At 47.0% G+C, this 25,802-nt stretch overlaps 2 protein-coding genes across 2 annotated transcripts; both read right to left on the minus strand.

Moving 5' to 3' along the window:
- Positions 1-130: 130 nt before the first annotated feature.
- On the minus strand, positions 131-8,527 carry pcmtd2a (protein-L-isoaspartate (D-aspartate) O-methyltransferase domain containing 2a). Its single transcript, XM_084479567.1, has 6 exons — positions 8,375-8,527; positions 7,264-7,587; positions 6,772-6,874; positions 5,970-6,141; positions 4,725-4,848; positions 131-3,968 (listed from the first exon to the last, which is right to left on the minus strand). Exons 2-6 carry the CDS (start codon positions 7,568-7,570, stop codon positions 3,472-3,474), a joined length of 1,203 nt encoding a protein of 400 aa, XP_084335693.1. The 5' UTR covers positions 7,571-7,587; positions 8,375-8,527; the 3' UTR covers positions 131-3,471.
- Positions 8,528-9,781: 1,254 nt separating this feature from the next.
- On the minus strand, positions 9,782-25,484 carry myt1a (myelin transcription factor 1a; the record flags this gene model as incomplete). The annotated part of the gene is made up of 26 exons (XM_084479758.1): positions 9,782-9,925; positions 10,651-10,794; positions 11,176-11,279; positions 11,706-11,797; positions 11,993-12,214; positions 12,539-12,622; positions 12,756-12,818; positions 13,159-13,227; positions 13,942-14,004; positions 14,690-14,838; positions 15,021-15,245; positions 15,897-16,123; positions 16,613-16,830; positions 17,445-17,564; positions 17,991-18,081; positions 18,440-18,559; positions 19,199-19,627; positions 20,030-20,160; positions 20,275-20,488; positions 20,753-20,759; positions 20,945-21,107; positions 21,439-21,507; positions 21,622-21,664; positions 21,798-21,852; positions 21,960-22,048; positions 25,460-25,484. The coding sequence occupies 26 exons, from the start codon at positions 25,482-25,484 to the stop codon at positions 9,782-9,784; spliced, it is 3,360 nt and encodes a 1,119-aa protein (XP_084335884.1).
- Positions 25,485-25,802: the final 318 nt, after the last annotated feature.

The raw sequence follows: 25,802 nt of genomic DNA on the forward strand, positions 1-25,802 counted from the left end.
TTGTGAAATTCAGTTCCTTTGGGTGGAATCCAACTTAAGTCACGGGGTGTTGACATTTGCAGTCAATAATTAACTTAAAAGATATCAAAATGACGCTTTTAAACAAATGACACAGCAGTACTGCTTAGAAGTTCAAAACCTTTTATTGAGGCAAACATTTAACACTGCAGTCTTTCTACCATACAACAAATGACCATGACTTAAACCACAAGTGTTTCTATCATTAAGCACAACTGGTGTTCAATGAACCTCCTACACAAGGATTACACCGAACAAGATCTCTTGATTCTTTCACGACAGAAATCCAAACCACTTGGGTCTTCTGCTGAACTGCGCAGAACTGTTATTGAATCTACTCAAGACCAACCTGTATGTTCAGGTTGGTCTCAACATACATATTATACAGTCCGTTATCTTTGAAATTTATCATTTTGTTGTCCTGGCAGATGTGTACTGTGCACACACTCGCTGTAATTTCAACTTGCCCACATACATTTATAACGATGGTTTTACATTGTCAACAACTGATAAAAGATTTGGGGATATACACAGCTATCAAACATATTGGAGTAGAAAGAGGTAAATAAAAACATGCACAATTTGTAAAATCCAGTACGAGCTCCTTTATTTTACGTTTTCTTTGTCACATTATTTTACTTTTGTACACATTTGTGTAAAGGCATTCTCCATAGGCAGGGTACACTAGGTGTGCAGGGATAGTGGGTATTTACAGAGCAGATAGATGGCACTAGGATTTAAAGGAAAACCAGACTCTCAATTTGAGCTATCGCTAACTATCAACCTTTACAAAACTCCTTCTCACAGACCTCTGGTCGTCCCTTATGTTATTTAAAGGTGCCATGACATGCCACCAGGTGTGCTGTGATTAGCCGTTTTGGGAATCAGCCCCTTAAGACATCACAGGTGTGCGTGTCCACCTAGATGTGTGATGGATAGATGAGCAACGTATGCTACAGTCCCCTGGGTAGGCTGATAGACTGATCTATCCAGCACACATCTAGGTGGGCATGCTCACTTTCTGCCCCTTATGATGTCATAAGGGGCAGATTTCCAAAACGGCTTGTAACGGCTAATCACACCACACCTGGTGGCATGTCATGGCACCTTTAAGGGTGGAGCTGTATTGCTGTTCAGGCTGCCGTCTCCAAACACTACCATCAGATTGGACGTTACCAGGTCAATCAAACAGTGATTGACGTCAGCTGATCCTCGTAAACGAGCAATAAAGGTTTACTCATGCAATGGCATGCGTTTTAACCTATGGCGGGCCATTTGAGTCCATATTTACAACTTAACACATGTTTGCTTTTACCTTGTGCATTAAAGTCGATTTGAACTCCGTATCACTACTACTGGTTCCTTTTCATCTTAAAGGTGCCATGACATGCCACCAGGTGTGGTGTGATTAGCCGTTACAAGCCGCTTTGGAAATCCGCCCCTTATGACATCATAAGGGGCAGAAAGTGGGCGTGTCCACCTAGATGTGTGCTGGATAGATCAGTCTACCAGCCTACCCAGTGGACTGTAGCAAACGTTGCTCATCTATCCGTCACACATCTAGGTGGACACGCACACCTGTGATGTCTCAAGGGGCTGATTTCCAAAACGGCTAATCACAGCACACCTGGTGGCATGTCATGGCACCTTTAAACAAGTAATTCTATGGTTTGGTTTTCCTCTAAAGCCGCGTTCACACCAAAAGCGACGGGGCGGCGCGACTCTGGAATGCGTCTATACGTTAACTTTGTATGGAGTCGCGCCGCCCCGTCGCTTTTGGTGTGAACGCGCTTTAAGAGTGTGCCGTCCGGTGAGGTGGAATCAGGTGCTGTATGAAGGGAGTCGGGGGACAGCGATGATTAGGGGTGAGGAACAGGGGAGCTAAAGAAGTAGTCTTGGGATGGGGAACTCTGGAAGTAAGACGAAATTGTGACAATTTTTTTCCCAATACGCGACACACATTTGAAAGGTGAAACTCAAGGCAAACTTGTGAGCTTGTCTAACACGATAAATAATAATAACAATGAATAAATAAGCCACACATTCCCCGACATCTTTTGTCGAGGTTTCTGATAAAGCAACCGTAAAGCAGTTCCCCGCAGGCTGAACACACCATACAAGATGGACTGATACAATTCTTTGATAAGTCCCTTTCAATCGTTTCTTTTTTTCCTCAAGACAAATGAGACTTGAGTCTTACTATCATGTCCAATATTTGTATATATAGCTGAGTGTTACATTAAACCAGTAGCGATTGTGAGTCAATAGAACAACCATTATTTATATTGTGTATAATTATGAAATGATCATAACACAATGACTACCTAAGAAATCAATTTGGTTAGATTTTTACCTGAAATTGTTGGAGGGAACTCCCCCCAATTGGAGCAATTTGGATGCTTTAAGTCATATTAATGAGCCACTGGCTGGTGATTGGCTGGTAGCTTAAGTTCCATTCCCTGACATTGGCTACTACAAAACCAAATCTGTTTGAGCCCCAATCAGACCCTTCAGGGGGCGAGGCTAAGGCAAATTTAGACTGATGGTTTCTGCCATTCATTCGGATCATGTTTCCTCCACCTTGAAAACGTGGGACGGTGAAATCCATGCCAAAAAAACGAAACCTGGCAGAACTGTTTCTATAAGACCCACACTAACATAGGGGGCAGTTTGAGCTTGTTTCAAATAAAATAAGATGAACTTTATTAATCCAAGACAGGGAATTAAGGAAAACTTAGTTTTATTAACCATCTTTGTGGCCCTATCTGTTCCCGGTAGTGGATAAGCTACATCTATATGACTGAGAAACTTGTTCTCAGTCATATAGTCAATGCCAGTTTACCTATGTTGTACATTATACCTCTGTGTCAATCATAACTTTGTTGTTTTCCAGTTTATTTATGAACGAGTAGTTGGTTCTAGGTTTCCATATATGTTAATTTGTCAACACATTATAAAGATCACCAGGTGCCACTGAATGATTGACTTTCAGCCCTCAGAAACACCGGCCAAGAACCAAAAATGAAAACACCAGCATAGGGAGCTATTCGACGCAGAACTATAATTTGGCCCTTGCTGTTCCCGGTAATGGAGGAGGCATCTGTACATCGATAGACTGAGAAGCTGTTTTCTCTAATTTGACTCCCCATAATAGAAAAAGGTCTTTAAGCAGTGAACACTAGATGAGGTTTCAGCCTTGGTGATGCCAGCAGAGCAACGATTTCCTATGGAGCTGAGCGCCATAACCCAACCTAGCTCAATGCTACCCTGGGCGTAGCGGACAGCTCAGGATTTCCATCTAAACATGTAGGGAAAAACCAAATTGTCGGCGGCTCAGAGTTTTCCAAGCCTTATAATAATCTAAACGCCCAACATAGCATCCGGCGCTTTGCTGAAAGCTCACGTGTTCACGCTTTAAGAGCGAGGAGCGGACCTCCCCCTCGCTCCGGTCCCTTACTGTTCCCGGTAGTGCAGGAGGTACATCTTCAGGGGCTCGGGCAGCGGCAGCCCCAGTATCTGCTCTCTGAGTCGGTTCACGGGGGACTCCTGCAGGAGCGCCCCGGCCTCCCGCCGCTCCTCCTCCTCCTCCTGCTCCTCCTCCTCCACGCGGCTCAACCGCTCCGACGCCCTGCAGTCCGTCTCCTCCTCCTCCTCCTCCCCCTCCCCTTCCTCCTCCTCCTCCTCCTCCTCCTCCCAGGCCTCCCTGGCGCTGAAGGCCTGGCCGCGGTCCAGGGGCTCCGGCAGGAGACGGCTGACGAAGGTGTAGCGGTTAGCCAGCACGGCGCGGGCCAGCTGCTGCTGCTGGGGGAGGATGCGCGGCCGCGCCGCCGCCGGGCCCCCCGCCAGGAGCCTCCTCTTGGGCGCGACCCGGGGCGGAGGGGCCTCCGTCAGCACGTGGCGGATGGAGATGCGGGCCAGGTCCTGGAGGGCTCGCACCTCGAACATGGAGGCTGTGGGGGGAGTGGGGGGAGACGGGTTCCAGAATATAACAAGCTACATTTTTTATCAAGACGAAATGGAGCTTGTCTGGATAAGCTATGGGTCGTTTCCTGCTCAGTAATGACCCTACTTGCTCATCACTGAGCAGCCCATTACTGAGCTCATTACTGAGGAGGTAGGGGTGAAGACTGCTTGCTCAAGGGAGCCTACATGTAGATGGGTGGACATAGGAAGATAGGAAGATGGGCCACTGGGCTGAAACCTGCCCCTCAAAAACCCTGTCCGGTACCTATTAGATAATACTTTAAAAATAGTATTAAGTATTATCTAATCTATCTATTATCTCTTATTATCTATCTATTATCTAACAGCCTATAGTGGAGCCAGGTGGTTTAAGAACAAGATTGAATGTATTTCATTCAGATGGTAGATGAGCTAACAGCTAGCAGGTGTGTTTGAATAGTGTGTCGTACGTAAAAGGTGCTGGTGGGTGAGTAAGATGATGCATCAACGGGCTAGGTGTGTGTGTGTGTGTGTGCGTGCGTGTGTGTGTGAGTGTGCGTGCGTGTGCGTGTTGAATGTGTGTATATATGTGTGTGTTGAATGTGTGTGTGTGTGTGTGTGTGTGTGTGTTGAATGTGTATGTACGACGTGTGTGTGTGTTGAATGTGTGTGTCCGTGTGTGTGTTGAAGGTGTATGTATGTGTGTATCTGTGTGTGTGTATCTGTGTGCGTGCGTGCGTGCGTGCGTGCATGCGTGTGCGTACGTAGGGGTACTGGCTCCGGGCTGCTGTTCTCTGGGTGCTTGGGTAGCACCAGAGGAGCGAAGGACACGGCGATGATCTTCTTGGTCTCCCAGCTGTTGTACCCCGTCCTGCGGATCTTCGTCAACTAGGAGGACAGAGGATGTATTTTAACGTGTGTTTATTATATATACACATTATTATCCTGTACTCGGGACGTCCATTCCATGCATAACAGATGACGATAGCTATGCTATAAGCTGAATTCCACCAAAATCTGTGTTTTTCCCTTGACTTCAAATGTGTTGTTTTGAATAACAACCTTGTTTTCTTGACGAGAACTACAGTTAATTTTGTAGACATTTTAATTGGAGTTTAGACCACCTATCTAGGATAGGTAGGTGTGGTAGGTGAGTGATAGGTAGAGGTAGGTGATCTACCGTTGTAACTAATCTCAAAATAATATCACGCGACAGCACCCCCCCTAGGGAATCACGGGTTACTGCAGGGTCTGATTGGCTGAACACTAAGTGACAACATGACACTAATGCCGGGAACACAGAAACGCCAAAACCTGCCAGGTTAGAAGATTTTCACCAGACAACTTTAATTTTGCAGTGTTGGCAAAAGTATATTTATGATAACATCTCGGTGGCGGTTCCGAATTTCCAAAATAGGAATGTTAGCACACTCTATCGGACAGGGCCGGGCATTTTGCATTAGTTCGGTGGTTACACCTCGAAAACTTAAAGGTGAAATATTATACCACCAGGTGTGAGTGTGATAAGCCGTTACAAGCCGTTTTGAAAATCGGCCTCTTCTCACATCACAAGTGTCCACCTAGATGTGTGCTGGATAGATCGGTCTACCAGCCTACCCAGTGGACTGTAGCAAACGTTGCTCATCTACCCGTCATACATCTAGGTGGACACGCCCACTTGTGATCTCACTAGAGGCCGATTTTCAAAACGGCTTGTAACGGCTAATCACACAATATGTCACCTTTAAGCCTGTTTTTCAATAATACTTGAATGATACTTTTCTCAACGATTATGAGTGTGGTGGTTGCACTAGCATCTCTGATAGCCGGGCGCGCAACTCATGTTAGCGGGGCGCTGGGACCTTTAAGCTTGGTTTTTGAAAACACTGGAATAATACTTTAATGTGTGTGTGTGTGTGTGTGTGTGTGTGTGTGTGTGAGTGTGGTTGCAATAGCATGTCTGATAGCGGGCGCTCAGCCCATGTTTGCTGGGCGCTGGCGGTGCGGACCTTGTCCTCCAGCGGCAGCACCAGGATGCCCCCCACGCGCAGCAGCCTCCTCATGTAGTCCTCGTGGTCGCGCTGCACACCGGCGCCGCAGTACACCCGGTCGTACTGCTGCGTCTCCGGGGCGATCTCCAGGCAGTTCCCCGCCACGAAGCAGGGCTCGCACAGTTCGAAGCTGTGCGAACACGTACACGTACACGTACACGCACGCACGCACGCACGCACACACACGCGCACGCACGCATGTACACACACACACACACACACACACACACACACACGCATGTACACACACACACACACACACACACACACACACACACACACACACACACACACGCGCATGTGTACACACACACACACACACACACACACACACACACACACACACACACACACAGTTAGGGAGGCCCATGCCAAAGCACAAATAGAGACGCACACACAAACACACACATGCAGGGAAGAAGGTGCACACACACACTAACGGATAGACACACTAACACAGTGACCGATTGCACAGAGTATGGTGATATTGAGGAAAAATATACTTTGGGTGAACCCTTGCAAATATTTATATAATAATAAAATACACTATCACACACAATCACTAGGTTTCTCTGTCCCTTTAAAAAGTATTCAAGAGATTGTGTGGCATTATCATAACTGAATGACATTGTCATTACAACGTCACTATTTATAATTATTCTACTCATCAGAGCGGAGGTTGCCTGGTCACTCGGGGAAGACGGAGAGCCTTTCAGATGGTTACAGGGCTGCAGCCCGGTGGCGGGGTCTGAAGTCCTACCTGTCGAAGCTCTTGCTGTTCTTGATGAAGAAGTCCAGCTTCTCGTACGCGTACTCGATGACGTCGGGGTGCAGCTCCACCCCGTGGTTTACCCCGAACGGCCCTGAAGGAAGCGTTCAAGAACAGGGCTCATTTTCAGTTTGAGTCTCTCTCCAGAAGACAGCAGACTCATGGTGACTCATAGGACCTGTGGGCTGTGACGTTCACCGACTTTCTTTGCCTTTTTCATTATCCACATCCACTGCTTGATTCACCCTTACCATTTCCCCCAGAATAGAATTACACAGACAATACAGCGCTGATTTAGTTTTGAATGAATCTCTCTCTCTCTCTCTCTCTCTCTCTCTCTCTCTCTCTCTCTCTCTCTCTCTCTCTCTCTCTCTCTCTCTCTCTCTCTCTCTCTCTCTCTCTCTCTCTCTCTCTCTCTCTCTCTCTCTCTCTCTCTCTCTCTCTCTCTCTCTCTCTCTCTCTCTCTCCCCTATAGTCTCTCACCCAGGATCAGCCCCACCATGGTGCTGAGGTACCCGGTGCCGCTGCCCAGGTTGAGGAAGGAGAGGCCGGGCCTGAGCTCCAGCGCCTCCATGACCTCAGAGTAGATGCAGGGGGCCGACAGGTGGATGTTGCCGTGCCTCCAGGCCAGGTCCTTGTAGGCGCTGTCCCGGAACTCGCCCAGGTAGTAGTCGGCGCGGTCCACGGCGCGGAAGGCCTGCTCCACGGCCTCAGAGCGGATGTACTGTGCCTCCTTCAGGTTGTCAATGAGCTCATCGTTGTCCTCCCCCGCACTCACCACCCCACCCATCCTCCTCTCTGAGCGAGCTGTAGGAAGGGGGGGGGGGGATAACTCAGGTACATTTTTAGATGGATAGCCCTTTTCCCTGTGTCTCTTAACTTCCTTCACTCTAACTTAAAGGCTTTAATCTATTGCTGTATGAACTTGATAGATGCGTCAGGATTTTCAGTTATACAATAAAAGGCCCCCACCCCCCATCCCTTCGCCCCCATACAATAGTGTGGCCCCCCCGTCGTTAAAAACCGAGAGGACGCCTCTGTCCACAAGTGGAAGTAAACACCGAATCTATTATAGTCGCAGTAGAGTTCACACAATGACAACAGTCTGACGGGGGTGTATCACAACGCATTTCCGTATTTAGATCATAGCCTAACATAAGGTGTTGAAGTCTGAACAAGCTGATATCCTACCGCTGCTTAGGCCAACTGTGTCAATCCACTGGATATGCCACCGATGTTGGGCCAAATAGCTGCGCCACTAAATAATAAAGCATGTCGAAACGCATTTTGGGAATGCCTCGTCTTTAGTTACACAGGCTTTGGCAGCGAATTATGAGAAGTAGGAACATTTTGACACAGTTGAAAGATGTCAACGCAGATTTTTTTGTTAAAACACTTCGAAAACCGTAGGGTTTATATACAGACATCGAGGACTGGCTGTGCATAAACACGGGGTTAATACAGATCCATCCGATAATTGTGTCTTCCACTGGATCAGGCGACAATAACAGTGGACCCTGTGCGGCAGCGACCAACAATGCGCTTTGACGCATCGACAAAGAAACAGTCCTCCGTGTCATTGTTTCGCTCTTACCCAAACGTGGCGCAGTTTAGCAGCTCGCCCGAAAACAAGTTTAAATGTTGGCCCCGAGAGTTGATATCAAGACGTTTCATAGGTTTCCCGTATGGATGTATCCGGGGAAATATTGCGTTTCTTCAGTTCCCCCAGTTCTGGATGTAAACACGACCATCGGAGGGAACGTGACGTCGGCCATCCAATCAGAGGAAAGTGCGCCTCAGCCAGGCTGTCCAAAATTCAACTTGAAAGCTGTTTTGGTGTTCAGTCAGTGACAGACATATTGACATGATTTAATATATGATATGACTGTATGATATGTGATATAGGTTATATGATATAGGAGTAGTACACTTTCACTGTCATTATTCCTTTATTTTCAGAGCAAATGAAAGACAAATCCACACACAGTCATCATTAACACATAGACAATACAAAATAAATATACACCATCAATTTGTTCTTCATCATCACCAAATAAATATTAAATATATAACACAGATAGTTCCCAATTCATTACGGGTGTCGAAATAGTTTAAGGAATTAAAAACAAAAATCATATAAACGAAAACTCTTTAGAAAATTATCAAAAATCGTCCATTACAAAATATTTGCACTTAAAAAGATCCCAGTATTTCAAATAAATAATAAGCTATATAAAATAATTAATAGTTGATATCTTAAAATATTTCCTCTTTATTCAACAAAACAGAGGAAACAACCTCCTTCTCTTAGCGGCCATTTAAAAACATCTTAAGCATCGTTTTTTTTCGAAAATAAAAAGTCAATAAATAGATAATGAATAATAAATAAGCTTAAATAAAAACAAAAAAGCATACATGAATAAATAACGTATATTCATAAAAACAAGACTTTTTTTCCAACAGACTCAAATAGATAAACAGCAATAGTAGAATCCTTCTACACACTAGTGGTTCAAGTGCAAACATCACTACCATCATCAACATTACTAAAGTGAATGAGATATGTTCACTAGCTAACAGAATACGACTTTTTGTTCTGTACTTATTCTTCGTACCCATCGCTTTCCATATGCTGCAGCTCACATGAACACTTTTATGAAGATCGTGTGTGCCAGCATGCACAATTACACCCAAACTCACCCTTTTACACTTTTACATACTTGCACTCGTCTCGTCACAAATCAACATGCAAACAGGAAACAAATGACAACAAACACCACAACAACTTTTTCGCTTCCCAAATGATAATAAATTAAGTCTTTCAAAAGAGCAAACAAAAAGAGATGAATGTATGTGGCATGCCTACCCAACCGCAGTGCCTGTCTCCTCTTTTTTTTTCTTACACTCTTTCCCTCGTTTTATCGTAGCTTAGCATATTAGCATAGCATCTTAGCTTAGCATTTTTGATTTTCCCGCCCTTTTATTTATTTTTTGCGCCCCGTTAAACTTCGATGCCCTTCACCGCCTGGTTGATGGACTCCAGCAGCGCCCGGTTCTCTGGGTTCTGGTAGCAGTCCTTGTTGGTAAACATGTGCGTCAGCGTGTCCACGTAACTGTCAAAGTTCTGCTCGGACAGCGGCTCCTGCTGGAAGACGAGGGAAGCGCACGTTGAAAAACGACTCGTAACCTAAACTGTCAGCGAATGGGTGTTGTGTGTGATAGCCAATGAATATTAGTTTAAAGTTCCATGCCGATTTTGTCAAAATTATAGCGCTATTTAAGAAAAATAAACTGTCACTTGCGTTCAGTGTGTGTGTGTGTGTGTGTGTGTGGGTGTGTGTGTTCATGCCATACATGCACACTTTGTGTGTGGATGCTGCTTGTGCATCTCCCAGCAGCGTTTGGTGAATCCCCTGTGCTAATACCCTGATTTACCAGGATTAATAAATGCGGTACATCTTTTCTAAAGCCCAAAGCATAGGGACTGGGAATTCTGAGATTTCTTATATTTGAAGCTTGACACAAAACAAATAGAATAAAAAATAGTTTTGACGTGGGCAAAGCAAACAGAGCTCCCCTGTAGTGGGCCGTTATTCTTTTTGCTCACTTCGTATAGGACTCAAGTCTAATTTTCAAAGCAGAGATTCTCAAACATAATAGCCAAAGCGAACCACCGCGGTGCGGTGCTTCACTTTGGCTAATTATGTTTGGGAATCTTTGCTTTGAAAATACTATCGCTGTTCATCTATTTTCAAAGCAAAGATTCTCAAACATAATTTTTGGCTAATCATGTTTGAGAATCTTTGCTTTGAGAATAAGACTTGAGTCCCGCACTGGTTCAGGCCTCAGTCCCCATGGTGGTGCACTCACCATGCTGGGCAGGCGGATGTTGGCCAGGCTGCGGATCAGCACCTGGCTGAGGCCCGACAGCTCCATGAACAGGGCCTCGTTCCTCTCCTCGATCTGCTCGTTCTCCTCCTCCATGCTCTGCAGGTTCTTCTCCATGGACGAGATCTGGAGACAAAACCAAAGGATCTCATAAGAGAGAGGGCACAGCCGTACCAAACGCAGCAACAATATCCTCTAGCTAAAGGTAAGGCTCTGGCTCCATGTTATTATATCTGCATTGGTATTGTATCCACAACAAATAAATATACCCTTTAGCATATTTTTTATTTGCTGTTATATATTATATTGAAGTTTGTGTAACCCAGTTATTTAAAAAAAATGAGGTAAAACGGTTCAAGTATAATGTTATCATCTTGGGCATTCTCACAATCTTATTGTAGTTTTGCGGTTGTGGTTAAACCTTTTCATACAATTCACTGAGGCTGATATGAAGTGATGTCGTGGTGACATGGTAGTGGAGTGGAGTTATCCTTGTCCTGTACTGACCTGGTCATGCATGTTCATCATGTCCGCCTCCATCTCCGAGTTGGAATCACTCAGGTCGTTGATCTCCTTGTTGAGCTGCTTGATGTCCTCGTCGTTGTCCAGAACTACAAGAACCACGGTGCCGTTAGAACAAGTGCGGTTGTTCAGGACTACAAGAACCAGGATGCAGTTACAAAACGTGTTGTTCAGGACTACAATAACCATGGTGCAGTTGGAAAACGTGCGGTTGACTACAAGAACCATGGTTCAATAAGAACACTTTCCCTAAATCAATCAAGTCATCAGTCAGTCAGTCAGTCTGCCTTTCTCATGCTTATCTGAGAGTTGTCGATCGTAAGCAAAACCAGCCACATAATCATTTGAAAGCTATATTTAGTTTGGTCTGCTTCTGTCTTAGGAGAGCAGCAGTGTGTCTGTGTGCAGACGTCAAAAGGGCCCTCCTGTGTTTTTGTAATACACCACGTGGCCACAGTGTGGCACTGTGACGTGCATCAGGGTGGTGGTGTAATGGCCACCCTAGTCTCTCTTACCATCGCTGGCTCTGAATTTAGCCGTGATGTACTCGTCTCCGGGGAACTTGGTTCTCTTCTTGTTCGCCGACGCTCTGGGACAACCTGAGAGACTGGAGGAGCAGAAGGACACAAAGGGAGAAGATAGGAGAACATATGTTAGCAATAGAGCAGTAGAGAAAATGGTGGTCAGACGCTAAGAAGAGACAGAGTGGTTCATAGCTATGCTGCGACTCCCTGTGTTACAGGTTGAGTCTAAGATGTCCCCAAAAAGGATCAAAACACGAGCTGGGGTGGGGGGGTCTCACCTGCGGTGGGTGAGGAAGCTGCCGTTGGCGTGTCCCGAGCCGTCGCAGCCGGGCGTGGGGCAGGTGGGGCCCTCCGTCTTGAAGGCCTTCCAGGAGAAGGGCGCCCCGTTCAGGAGCCCCTCCTTCTGGCGCCGCGCCGCCAGCGGGCAGCCGTAGGCGCTGCGGTGGGTGGCGTACTTCCCGCTGATGTGGCCCAGGCTGTCGCAGCCGGGCACCGGGCACCTGGGGGGGACATTGCTACATCGTCATCGTGACGTCCTCATCACTGGGGCGTCCTCGCCATGCCGCCACGCTACATTCCTCGTGACCCCTCCGTGACCCCCCCCCCCCCCCCCGTGATGTCGTGGTGACATCACTGTGACGTCATGACTTAATTGTCCTCAACAACTAAAACCCAGAGCCACAGAGCCCGGATGAGCGCCAACGGCGGTTCTACGGGGGGGGGGTTACTTTGTAAACGGTGAGCAACACGCTGAACGGCGGTTGGAGATTTGGTGATGAAGAGTATTTTTTTGATGAGGATGATGAGGAGGATCATGAACCAACCTCAGCAGCTCAGAGTCCTCCTTGTCGTCCTTGGTGGGCGTGGTCTTCAGGCCTCCTTTCTTGGCACGGGGACATCCGGACAGACTGAGGAGCAGAGACACAAAGCACATGAAGACGGGTACACTAGTCTAGGGACCGTCTCAAAAGACTTGTTGTTCATGATGTATTTTAATCCTCCCCATGTTTTCATTTATTCGGACCCTGGGGAATGTCGTACCTTCTGTGGGAGGCGTAGTTCCCCGTGATATGTCCTGATCCATCGCACCCGGGCGTCGGACACCTTGGAAAGAACGAGACATAGGTTAGGGGCCATTTAAATGTCTGCTTTCATTCATTTGATAGTGATGAAACCCCCTTCATTGCATTAAACAGGTCGCTAATATCTATCAATGTCCTGGCCCAAAAATATTCGTTAGCGATTATATTTCCTATTGGTTCTGCCGATTTCATTATTGAGTGAGTAATAACCCTGGAAAGTGAAACTGAAACTGAAACGGAAACTGTAAAGGAAACGGTGAGACAGTAGTGGTTGCCGTGGCTACAGAGTGCATCAGCTGTTCCATCGGTGGCAGGGGAAGAACGGAAAAGGAAAAGGGACCAAGAAGATAGAGCAAACATACTTCAGTTCAGCAGTGTGGGCCGCCATGAGGGTCCGAAGAGATTTATCGGCGAGTGGACAGCCAGACAGACTGGAAGATAAGTTCAGAGTGGAAGAGTTAAGAAATCAAAGGGGAGTAATAGAGGAATAATATATATAAAGAAAATGAGATTCAGATTGAGGGTCCCACTTGTGAAATGCGAAAAAGAGAATAAAGCCCAAGCATCGTAAACTGTAACCCGAAAATCATAACACAGGGACAGCATCAAAATCCATATCAAAATCAATAGCTTTTCCATTTGGGCTTGAATTGGTTCCACCAAACGCGATTGTAGTAACAGCAGTTGCAGTGACCCCTGTTTCACCAGAGGGGGCTCACTATCCCTGTGATTTGATTTCAGAGGTTTGGTAACTCTTCAACAACCAAAGATAGATGAACACAATTTCAGCGAGACAGAGAGAAAGAGAGAGAGAGAGAGAGAGGGAGAGAAGCTGAGTAGATTTATTTCAGATTCATATTCAGCTGTAGAGGTGAGTAGGCATGCAATAGTTCAGGAGGAGCGGGTAGAGGGTAGGCAACCTGCTCTGGGAGGCCTACCAGAAGACAGGGAGCATTGAACCCAGAACCTTTCGGCTGGGAGTCAAGCACCCCACACCACCAGACTATCCTTCCCCACCATCACCCCCTCTCCTCCTCCCCTCCCCCAATCATCTCAACAAGAAGCTTTGATGACAAAAGTGAAAGACACTAAAAAGACGAGTTCTTCTTTTTGGCGTTCTCTTTTGGGCTTGAGGGGTGTCTTACCTACGGTGTGAGGCGTAGTTCCCTGTAATGTGTCCACTACCGTCACAGCCTGGTGTGGGGCATCTAGATGTCAATGTCAAATGAGAAGTGTTCAAATCAGTCAAATCGTCTACTTGGTCAGCGAGCCTTAGTCGTTGTTGTTGTTTTTTCAGTTACATTTTAGCACTTCTTCCTCCTTCATCAGATATCTTCATTCATGCCTGAAAAGGGGCGTTGGCGCGGCCAAACTAAATGTACTACCTTGAGACATTGCCAACAATGAGACATTTCGTCTGGGGTTTACGTTAAAGAGCAACCAAACACTTAAAAATCAAACCACAGGAACAGCATCACCTCTGGTGAAGTACAGGTAATGCAGTTGTTTTTTTCTGATAGGTTTCAAATGAATGTCGCTTTGCCATGCAGACTGTATCGACGGTGCTGTCAATGTACGGTTTGATTTCAAGTGTTTGGTTTCTCTTTATGGTAAATCCCGGATAATTATATGTATGAAGTTATGTGTTCCACTCTGGATAGGGTTTGTAGTTTTCCCTTGGTGATTTATTAATTTATATATATAATATATATATATCAAATTATTTACAATTCGTTTTTTTTTTTTTTTGCGCTGCTACCATTGCAACAAACTTGAACTTGTAAAGTTTAAGCTTGCCTATGGAAAACACAGAAATGTATCAATGGTTAGGCTAGAACATCTCAGATCGGGCGGAGTGCAGTGTGGGGCAGCGGCCAGCGGGCGGGGACTTACATGAGGACATCCTTCTTGCTGTCCTTCGGGGACGCCTTGACCTTGTAGCTGCCGGTGGTGACCTCCCCGGGGTACTTCCTCTCCCTCAGACTGTCCCGGTCCTCTTCTTCTGCGTCCGAAGACGTGTAGGAAGGCGGCGCATACTCCATCTTAGGAAAGGTACGAAAGACAACAGAAAACTGGTTGACGTTATTGTTCACTGCTGCTGTGTGTTTGTGTGTTCAACAATAGGTATCACTGTATGTCACGCACAACAAGTGGACTCAAAATACCTAGGGGGGCTTTTACTTTCTAAACCTCCCGGAAGTCCAGCCTCCCACCGTCGGCCTACCTCGTCTGGCTCGTCCTCCTTGGCGCTGCTGGGCTTGGTGAAGTCCAGAGGCTCCTCCCACTCCACCTGGGCGTTGCCCTGGGCGACGGAGTCCCTGTGGTGCTGGGAGGAGTGTGAGGAGGTGGAGGGGGAGGAGGACGGGTGGGGCGACTGCCCGCCGTCCTTCTTGGCCTTCTTCATGCTCAGGTCCAGGGTGCCGTTCTCGTCCACCTCGATGTCAGTCTCCTGGGGGGGGGGGGGGGGGGGGGGGTAGTCAGGGCGGGGCGCTCAATCAACACACGATCTGTTTTATATTATTTTAAATGAGGTGCGATTTGTCCGGAGGTTAGCCGGTTAGCTACCTTGCTATCGTTGCTACCGTGCTCCTTGGACATAATATGGATAAAATCACATTTGAGCGGGGGAATCTATCTCCAGAATGCCCACTATCACACAGCGGAGCAGTGAAGCAGCTGGTTAGCAGGGTTAGAGGTTAGCCACCTCGCTATCATTGCTGCCGTGCTCCGTGGACGGGTAAAACATGCCACGGAAACCCATAATGTGGTCATGAATCTGTGAAATGTTGATTTTGATAATCTGCTGCATGACTGTGTAACTCACACTATGTAGTTATTTTAAAAATTATATATATACATCTTTTTTAGAAAGGCCTGACCAGGGACTGGGATTGCAAATCAACACAACTGGCTAGAAACCTTCTATGCAACACATCTACACACATTGTTACGGCATTGACTGTGATAATTATGTATGTAATAATGTGCACTGCATTGTCCCTGACAAATAAACTCATAATAAAATAAAAATAAATAAAAATAATGCCAGGACATTCACTTGCACAGAGCTAATCCATTAGCCTGTTAGCTGGCTAGCTACCTTGCCGTCGTTGCTGTCGTTCTCCGTGGGTGTCTTGTTGCTGAGGTTCTCGGGCCGCTCCCAGCAGCGCGTGGACAGGTTGAGGATGGCGGTGGCGGCCATGTGCGCTGCCTCGGCGTCGTGGCTGTAGTCGTAGCCGCTTGAGGACGAGGAGGCGGAGGAGGCGCTCTTAGCATAGCCTCCGGAGAGGCTGTGGCTGGGGGAGGAGGCCTTCGGGAACGGTTTGGCTGAGGGGGGAATGGAGCCGAGGTCAGACATACAGTGGGGAATGGAGCCGAGGTCAGACATACAGTGGGGGAATGGAGCCGAAAGTCAGACATACAGTGGGGAATGGAGCCGAGGTCAGACATACAGTGGGGAATGGAGCCGAGGTCAGACATACAGTGGGGGAATGGAGCCGAAAGTCAGACATACAATACAAGGCACTCTTTAATCTGGGCAGTGAAGCCAACTTTAAAACCGTGTGGCAAAATAACGTGCATAAGTTGTTGGGTGTAAATGTAAATGTTCCTTTAATATTGTTTGCCTTCTGAAACCATGACAGTTTCTATCAAAAAGTCACAATCACAGTGCTTCAGTTCACAACATTTAGTAAGTAAGCGAGTCTGTGAGGTTCAAACGAGACACCGCTCTCAATCAAGGGGTCTGACCCCCTGAGACATGGACCTCCATGCCAGTAGAGCACAGGGACTTAGAGTATCTTCGTTCATGCTTACATTTAAAGGCTTTGGGTGACGATTCTCCGGAGCCGGGCATCTTGGGGACCAGCATGGGCTTCCCGAACACCTGCACGTCGAAGCTGGCGTAGTCGAAGGACACCTTGGAGTACTTCTCCAGCTCCTTGGCCAGGTTGGCGCGGGGCGTGGCCGGCACCATGTTTGGACGGTAGCTGCCGTACTGCGGGATCTCCAGCTGCTTCACGAAGCACATGGGCCTGGAAGGAGCAACGGGGGGAAAAGGGTGTGAGCGACGCCCAGCAAGAAAGGGACCGGGTTCTATCCCCGAATGGAAGACCCAAGCCGTTGCACTGGCGTGAATGCCATGCTCTACCAGTGGACCTGGAAGAGACACTGGTACCTCGCCATTGGGTATCTATCTTTTCTAATCAATTTTGGTCAACTTATCCCTGGTTAGTCTCAAAGGGCTTCACAGATTATACAACCCTACACCCCATTTCTTTTACTTTGCCATTGTTTTCTTTTACTTTCTACTTTCTTTTACTCTATTTTATTTTATTATTTTATTTATTTTGATGACAATGTTTCTACGTGAAGCACTTTGAGTCTGCCTTGTGTTTGAAAAGTGCCATATAAATAAAGTTGCCTTGCCTTGCCTTGCCTTGCCTAAACCCAATCGCCTCGCGAGGTCCAACCGCCCTTCGGCCTCTTCAGACTCCACATTTACAAATGAACAAAGTTCACCTTATCTAACCGTACATCCCAGCCTAGAGTCAGCCCTGCTCGACCAGCTGTATCCACCCCAGCGTTCCGCAGGTGTAAGCTTTCAGAGGTAAGGAGAACCCGATCCGCCCGCTGCAGCGCTCCTCACCTGAGCACGCGGTCCGAGTTGGCGGTGGTGGAGGCTTCGCTGGGCGAGGCCTGGCTCAGGACCGGCTTCTCGTGGGTCTTGTTCAGCTTGGAGGCCGCCGCGATCGGACAGCCCGACAGACTAAGAGAGAGAGAGAGAGAGAGGGAGGGAGAGGGAGAGAGAGAGAGAGAGAGAGAGAGAGAGAGAGAGAGAGAGAGAGAGAGAGAGAGAGAGAACGTTTACCATGTGTTTGTGATTGGTGTTTGTAACGTTGTTATCTTGTATGTGTGTGTGTTTCAACCTTATCACAACACCATATCATCTAGAACTAGCTTTAATATATATATATATATATATATATATATATATATATATATATATACCTTCATATATATGTTCAATTATCTATCTTTTTATGTATTTTATGTGTGTGTGTGTGTGTGTGTGTGTGTGTGTGTGTGTGTGTGTGCATGCGTCTGTGTCTATGTGTGCATGTGTAAGTCTGCATGTCTGGGCTCCATGGTTGTGTGAGCCTGAGCGCGTGCGGCACCCTGCCGTGTGCCTCACCTGCGGTGTGTGTTGCGGTTGCTGTTCACGTGACCCTGGCCCGTGCAGCCCGGGGTTGGACACTTGAGCACGTTCTCATGCATGGCCAGGACTAGAGGCAGAGGGGGAGGACAGACACACAGGGGATAAGACACAGGATCCATGTTCCTGAACACACTTCAGTTTGAACAACACCAGAGGCACTGGTTCTGAGCCACGGGGACAGAGCCCTACTGGGATGGGACATTATTAAAACCAGGTTTTTCTAAAGGTTTGAAATGTCTCGTGTAAGTCGTCCTGTACATACAGACGTTACAGACTGCCAAATGATTTGAAGCCAAAAGTGAAACACTACTAATTACTGTGGTGCAATGCGCCACTGGGATAGAAGTGAGGGTGGTAGTGAGGATGGTAGTAAGGACACTAGTGGATAGTAGTGAGGACACTGGTGGATAGTAGGTCCCACTCACTCTCGGGGGGGATGCGGTCCTTGTGAGGGCAGCCAGAGAGGCTGCGGTGGTGGGGGTACAGGCCGGTGACGTGACCCGTCCCGTCGCACCCAGGGGTGGGGCACTTGACCTCTTTCTTGTCTGCATGGTTAGGAGAGAGGAGATAGGAAGACACATTCATGTTTAGTGCTTCAATGCTCTAAACAGTTTCCAAGACCTAAAGTTAGTAGTATTACAGTATTATAGTGGTGGAGGTGGTAGTATTGTAATAGTATTACAGTAATATAGTAGTAGTGGTATTATTATTATAGTAGTAATATATTATTATAGTTAGTAGTGGTGGAAGTATTGTAGTAGTATTACAGTATAATAGCAGTAGTATTAAAGTAGTATGACAGCATTATAGTTGTAGTGTTGGTAGTATATAAAGTAGTGGTAGTATTAAAGCAGTAATATTGTAGTATTATAGCATTCTAGTGGTAGTATTATAGCAATAATATAGCATTATAGTAGTAGCATTTTAGTACTATTGTAGTAGTATTATAGTATTAGAGCAGTAGTATTGTAGTAGTATTATGGTATTATAGTACTAGTATTGCAGTAGTAGTACCGTATTAGAGAATAAGTATTGTAGTAGTATTATAGCATTACAGTATTAGAGCATTAGTATAGTAGTAGTATTATAGTATGAGAGCACTAGTATTGTAGTGGTATTTTAGTAGTAGTAGTATTGTAGTAGTAGTAGTATTATAGTGCGAGAGCATTGTGCAGCGGCCCTACCCTTGCTGGTGGCCCCTGCGCGGCGTGCGGCCCCCAGCTGGTCAGAGGCGTTGCTGGAGGTGCGCTGGGAGGGGCTGTGGTAGGGCTGGTAGTCCGGGGAGCTGCTGCCCTCCTGGGGCGCGCGCACCTCCCCGGCCTTCATGGCGATGGCCTGCTCCAGGAGCCCCAGGTTCCCCCGCGTCATGTCCCAGTTCTCCGAGTCGTCCGTCACCCCGGAGCCGTCCGACACGTGGTCGTCTTCCTCCTCGTCTTCCTCCTCCTCCTCCTCCTCCTCCTCCTCCTCCGCTCCCGCTTCCGCCTCGATCTCGTCCTCCTCGTCGGAGCGGACCTCTATGAGCACGGTGGTCGGGGAGGCTTTGTTTGAGTGTCGCTCCTCCTCCTCTTCCTCCTCCTCGTCTTCCTCCTCCTCTTCCTCCTCCTCTTCTTGGTCTACCATGTGGCGGGCTTCCTTGTGCTGCATCAGTTCCTCCTCTCTCTCCTCCTCCTCCTCCTCGTCTTGCTCCTCCTCTTCCTCCTCCTCCTCGTCTGCTACCTGCTCCTCTTCCTCCTGTGTCGAGGGGCTGACCACCCTCTCCTCCCTGAGTATCTCCTCCTCCTCCTCCTCCTCTTCCTCCTCCTCTTCCTCCTCCTCCTCCTCCTCCTCTGCAGCGATGATTCCCTGAGTTTGTGGACTCAGCGGTCGAGGAGCTTTGGCCTCTTCATTTGCCTCCTTCTCCTCCGCCACCTCCACCTCTTTCCCCGCCTCCTCTTCCTCCTCCTCCTCCTCCACCTTCCTCTCCTGCTCCTCCTCCTTCTCCTCCGGTTCTGGGGCCGGAGGCTGTTTGTAGTTACCACTGGAGTACTGGTGGTCCGAGTTCTCCTGGCTCACAAAGTGCCTCTCCACCTCTTCCATGCCTTCGCTCGCCGCCTCCTTCGTCTCCTCCTCCTCCTCCTCCTCTTCCTCTTTCGAATGCTCCCCCGTGCTCATTTGAACCAGTGGCCCGACGTGAGGGGGGTTGTCTTCCGTTTCCTGTTTCTCCTCCTCCACATCCTCCTGCTCCTGCCACTCCTCCTCCTGCTCCTCCACCTCGGCGGGCTGCTCCTGCTCCTCCTGCGGCTCTGGGACGGCCTGGAGCTCTGGGACGGGCTCCTCCTGTGTGTGGGCCACCTCCTCCTGGGTGGTGTCTTTAGCGATGACCTCCTCCTGGACAGTGGCGGTGGCAGGGGCAGACTCCGTGACGAGGTCGTGGGTCTGGTGCTCCTCTCCGGGGGAGGAGGTGCATTCAGACATCAACGGCGTTTCGCTGTCCTCTGGAAGTGAGTTCAGAGGCAACAGTTAGAGGAGAACGGCCACAAAGTATGAAAGTATGTCAACAAAAAACACCACTAAGAACAATATTCGGAAAGTAGCAGTCCAAACCTTTGTCTTACTAATACTTTTTTTAAACACTCATCGAGCCAATCTTGTTTATATCGCCCTTAACCGAAGTTGGGAGTCTGAGAGGGCTCCACAAGCCCACATTACATGACACCCCTCTAACCCTAAACCCCTCCAGAGGAAGGCAACAGACGAACCCTGACCCTGAACAAGGAACACTGAAGAGGGATCGCTCCATACAGGTGCTGCCCATATTTGGAGAGACACAAGCTGAAAGACTTTATCAACAACAGGAAGTGACTCGGCTCACCTTTCATCGACTCTTGGATCGACCTTTTCATTGTGTTCGACTTCTTGTCTTTCTGCTCCTCTTCCTCCTCCTCCAACACCTCCTCCTTCTCCTCCGGCTCGCTGCCGGCATCGCTCTCAGCGTTGAAGCCCTCGTCCATGGCCAGCTTCAGCGGCTGGCTCCTCTTCTTGGGGCTGGCTTGGTTCTCCTCTGCCTCCGCCTCCTCCATCTTCCTCTTCTTCACGATTGGACATCCCAGTACGCTGGAGGAAAGGGGGGCAGGGATAAGTGTGACTCACTTGGTTTTTTTGTTTGGTGACTCAATTATTGAATAATCACAGAAGCGTATTTTAGATAGGTTGGATAATAATCCAGCATATTCTGATATTCCATAATGTTACAGTTACAGATTATTTTTTTAATCGTTTTTTGTATTTTCTGAGATAATGAAAAACAACCATCAAAGGTAAACCTATAAATATTAAGGCATTGTGCATATTACAAGCTGGGCCAGTGCTATAATATTGTTGAGGAATATCATAGAAATGTAAGGAGAATAATAGGATGAAATATGTGTAAGGAGCATAGTCCTACCTTCTGTGCCGTGAGTATCTCCCGCTAACGTGACCCTTGCCATTGCATCCAGGCGTTGGACAGCTGTTACTGAGGAGGGACGGGCCCGGAGGAAGATTCAGTCAGTCTCAGGGCTCACTCGTCATTGAACACACAACTCAATGTCTTCTAAAATAAGATGATTTTCATAACTTAATCGCTCACCTTAATTCCTGACGTATTTCCTGCCCGACGATTTCTAATGGTACTGATGGGAAAAAGGAGGTTATTAGACATGTTTACGAATAAACATGCATAGTATATATGAATTGTAAGTGTGTAGCACTGTATGTGTATGTGTATGTGTGTGTGTGTGTGTGTGTGTGTGTGTGTGTGCTTACCTCTGACCCCTTTGGACCGGGTCCTTGTTCGTGTTTCTGTGACGTCTTGGCTCATCTGAGGATGAAAGGAGATTATTAAACAATGTGTTACATGTCTATTTTTACGTATTTAATCACTACAGAAACAAATCTGACACACAGACACACAGACTGTTGTAATACCTTTATTCTTAGGCTCCGTTTCTCCCACTTGCTGATTGTCTCTCCCCTGCTCCACCGCTGGCTCAGCAGTTGACCCCTGAACTCATTCTCTGAAGAACAGGAAACAAAATGGTCGATTAACGCTCACTTAGACACACACTAGGGATTCCAACTGAAAACCTAAAAACAGTTAGCCTTGGTGAAACACGATGAGAATGGTTTAGTGGTGTTCAAATCCCTTATCTATCCACAGTGTTCTTGGCTCTCCTCTCTCTTATGGGTCTTCAACCCAAACTAAGCCCAAGTCTTCAGTGTTTTGGAACAAGCGATGCCATCTGCAAGCATGCAAACCTATCGCTGCATGTCATTATTTATCTTGAAACAAAACTGTGTATCTTTATTAAAAGTAAAAGTATAAGTATTACATTTTGTGGATGTCACACTCAATATACACGTGAAATATTAGCCTAAATGGTAGCCTAAATACTTTAAAAGTGTGCGTTATTACAACCCTAATAGCCACACACAAAAGTATAACATAGATACTTTGGAATATGGCATAAACCATATTAATAAATAGAATAATATATCAGTGAAACAGGGTTTTATATTATTATTCTGAATACTTATACCAAGTATGTTAGTCTGAGCTACATATATTCAGATTTCAAATAAGTAAATACATGTACACTTTTTCCTAACTTAACTTTTCTGTGCAGTTTATTCAGCCTAATATAATGGGGTTGAGGTGAGCAGGCCCCCGGTAATATTTGTCCATTGTAACTGGCCCTCTGGTTGGCTACTCTGAACTGCATTCACGGAGAAAAAAACCCGGAGACTGAGAGGATGAGGGGTGGGTGGTCTTTAAACGTATGGCCTCGACCATCACTCCCGGTACGAAGACATGCTAAAAGATTACTATTCTCTACACACGTTCGCAGTAAACGCAATTCGATCGGCCTCGACAGCGTTTCCAGAATGTTACATAAACGGCAGGCCTGTGTGTAGAACTTCGAGATCCACATCAATCAAAGCACCGTTACACATTGTTGTAAAGACGGTGTATCTACACACACCATCCCGTTACAAAACAATAAAGATATAAAAGTGAGGCGAAATACCCTATCTATGTTGATTTTGTCCATGGGACAAATTTGAGGAAAGTCGTGATCTGTTCCCATTTCCAAAAGCCATCCTAAATGCATGATCGGCTCCGGCCTAGGTTACTATAAATAAACAGGACGACGGGCCTTTCATTTTTCACCCAGCCATAAAACAGTGATTCGACCAATCAGTAGATTGAGGACGAGCTCGTAGTAGAGTTGGGATTATTTCTACACAACAACGACCGAAAAAGTCGAACAATCTTTAACCCATCGCCCTACAGTCACTTCAAAATATAAAACATTCGACCCAAGTTTGTTTTGGGGGTTTTCAATCTGACAGTTCATTTCATAACCGTAACCCCCGAGCGATCATTGTACATTGAAAAAACAACAACCCCCAAAAAGACTACAACTGCGTCGTTCGACAGAAACACAACCACATCACACAGTTTAAAGGGGCCTTGCATTAAGACCATTATGGAACAAGGTGATTTCCAATGTTGTATTCCGAGCAAGTTTTTTTTCCCAAGTAACACAGGCCTGATCTGATCGTCCTACCTCAACTTGGGCTCAACGTTGTAAAGGATCCACGGTGTTCCCTTCAACCTCCGCTCCGTACCATCCTTATCACAATAACGCACAGTGTGCGTAAAGACCGATCGCTTCACACACGGCGCACGGATCCCCAAAGTTGACACCTATGGGCTATTATATTCCCCATGTAACGGATTTCCTATTAATCTGCACCGGCTTGCATTTGCCTTTGTCAGAGGGAAATATTCTCACAGACGATTGTACACCCCTCCCCCAACGCTGTGACATCACCAGCGCAAACCACCATGACAACATACTGGGGGCCATAAGTCTTTGTGCGTAATTTTAAAACCACCGTGTTTACTGTCACTTTTTGTGCCTTTCATGGGCTCGATGCTTAGTTTGGGGTCTTTGGAGCCGACGGCGGCGGGGGTCTTCAGCACCCCGGAGAGTTACAATGTCCGCCGTTCTGGTGGTTTCAGCACCATGGACAGTAGCTCCGGTCCAACTAAGGGAGCCAAGATCCAAGGGTCCGGACGTGGTGGTGGGCGGGATTATTGGTTTAGGTACCGCCTACTTGGAGGCGTTGGACTCAGGGATTGCTTTGCAACGGACAAAGGTAACCAAACAACGTGCGTTCGGCTCAATGATTGGTTGGCAACGGAGGGAGGTACCGCCCCCTGTACGTTCGGACAGTTGGATCATAGCGACTACTACTATACCCTTCCGGAACAAAAGCGACTAAAACATGGAATAAAAGCAACCAAAGCGTACACATTGTCTGCTTGACTTTGCTTCTCTGTGTCATAGAAGCCATAGGAAAAGCATCTAGCTAAATAAAGTTGTCAAAATTTGAGCCCTATTTCCAATAGGCCTACATGGTACACACAAAACGTTTGGCTTTGTTCGAGGCTAAACCATTAGTAAACCACACGCCCCCTGATCTTATAGTATAACCCTAGGACAGATCCGTGTAGACGTACATGGCCTGTTCTGGGAATACGCCGAAAATGCGGTTGACATAAATTATTCAAGCAAATATTCAATTCACCACTCACTCAGACTTGTCCAAAACACCACTACAAACTTTACGACTTTATTCTAATACAATCATGTGATCACACCGTCTCAAATCGCAGGACACAAAGTTGTGACGGCTGAGTGCCTCTCATGTCTGCCCGGTAACCGGCTCAGGGGCAGCTGGGAGTCTGTGTGCCTGCGCCCAGATGGACGGGATCCGCCGAGGAGGAGGACTGTATAAATATTACATAGGCTGAGGGAAGGAGGCACTCAGGACCGGAGCCAAACAGATGGAGTCATTTGACAGAAATCGCACCCCCACCCCCACCCACCATACCCTGCTCTGCTCTCCAAAACTTTATAACAGCTTAACGCCGGGGTATGACGTCTGGCGCTAAGAGCCACTAATCCCCGACGACACAAAAACTTTCCTTTGTCCAAAAACAAACTGTCTGAGCCGGCAGCGACACCAGGACATGCTGCCTGTGCCAGGATTGAACCCGTGCCTTCATCATACCCTTCTACTGTTTAAATACACTTCTTATTTACAACGGTACATGGGTCGGATAGTAGTGGCAGTATGAACGGTTTACACTTAATGATTAGCCTTTGTTGTTGTTGTATCCAATTGAAAATAGGCCCCCGTGTTATCTCCGAAAAAAATGTGGGCTACGTTGGAGTATATTTGTATTTTTCTACATGAAAATCGGCTAACTTCTGATAATCGTCCGCAAAAATAGTATAACTTTTTTTTTTTTAAGCAAGACCATGTAGTCAGTGCAGCAATCCCGTGACGTCAAACCAAAACACACTAGTCAATGCCTGGCAACAATAATGATTTGGAAGCAGTAAAACACTTACCTAGAAAACTTTTACACAACTTCATGTTGGCGGTGGTCGGTGCCTGTTCCACTACACCGCTTCTGAAAAATAACAACCGCAAGAAACTTTGGAAACTAACTTAGAGAAGAGTTTAGCGGGGGAGGGGGGTAAGGGTGGGTGACAGCTGTTGAGATGGACCAATCGGATTCTGCTTCTTTTGTTACTGTTCACCGCGCCAGCCAATGGGAGCGGCGCGCTGCCGGCTCGGCCAGACAATGCCCATTGAAACGAACCACAAAGGGGACGCAGTCTCCCCCAGCGTGTCAGACGTAAAAGTACCAACTTTTCCCCCAAGCGAATCTTGGAACTACTGCTAGATAAC

This window comes from Micromesistius poutassou (genome assembly GCF_964030765.1).
Source record: "Micromesistius poutassou genome assembly, chromosome: 15".
Lineage (NCBI taxonomy): Eukaryota > Metazoa > Chordata > Actinopteri > Gadiformes > Gadidae > Micromesistius > Micromesistius poutassou.

Excerpts from the sequence above, each read along its gene's own strand:
- pcmtd2a (XM_084479567.1), bottom strand. The coding sequence starts at position 7,570 with ATGGGTGGGGTGGTGAGTGCGGGGGAGGACAACGATGAGCTCATTGAC. Across the intron at positions 4,849-5,969 it reads TGCTGCCGCTGGAGGACAAG|TTGACGAAGATCCGCAGGAC; the intron begins GTCCGCACCGCC and ends CTGTCCTCCTAG. Across the intron at positions 3,969-4,724 it reads CCCGGAGCCAGTACCCCTAC|CCTCCATGTTCGAGGTGCGA; the intron begins GTACGCACACGC and ends CTCCCCCCACAG.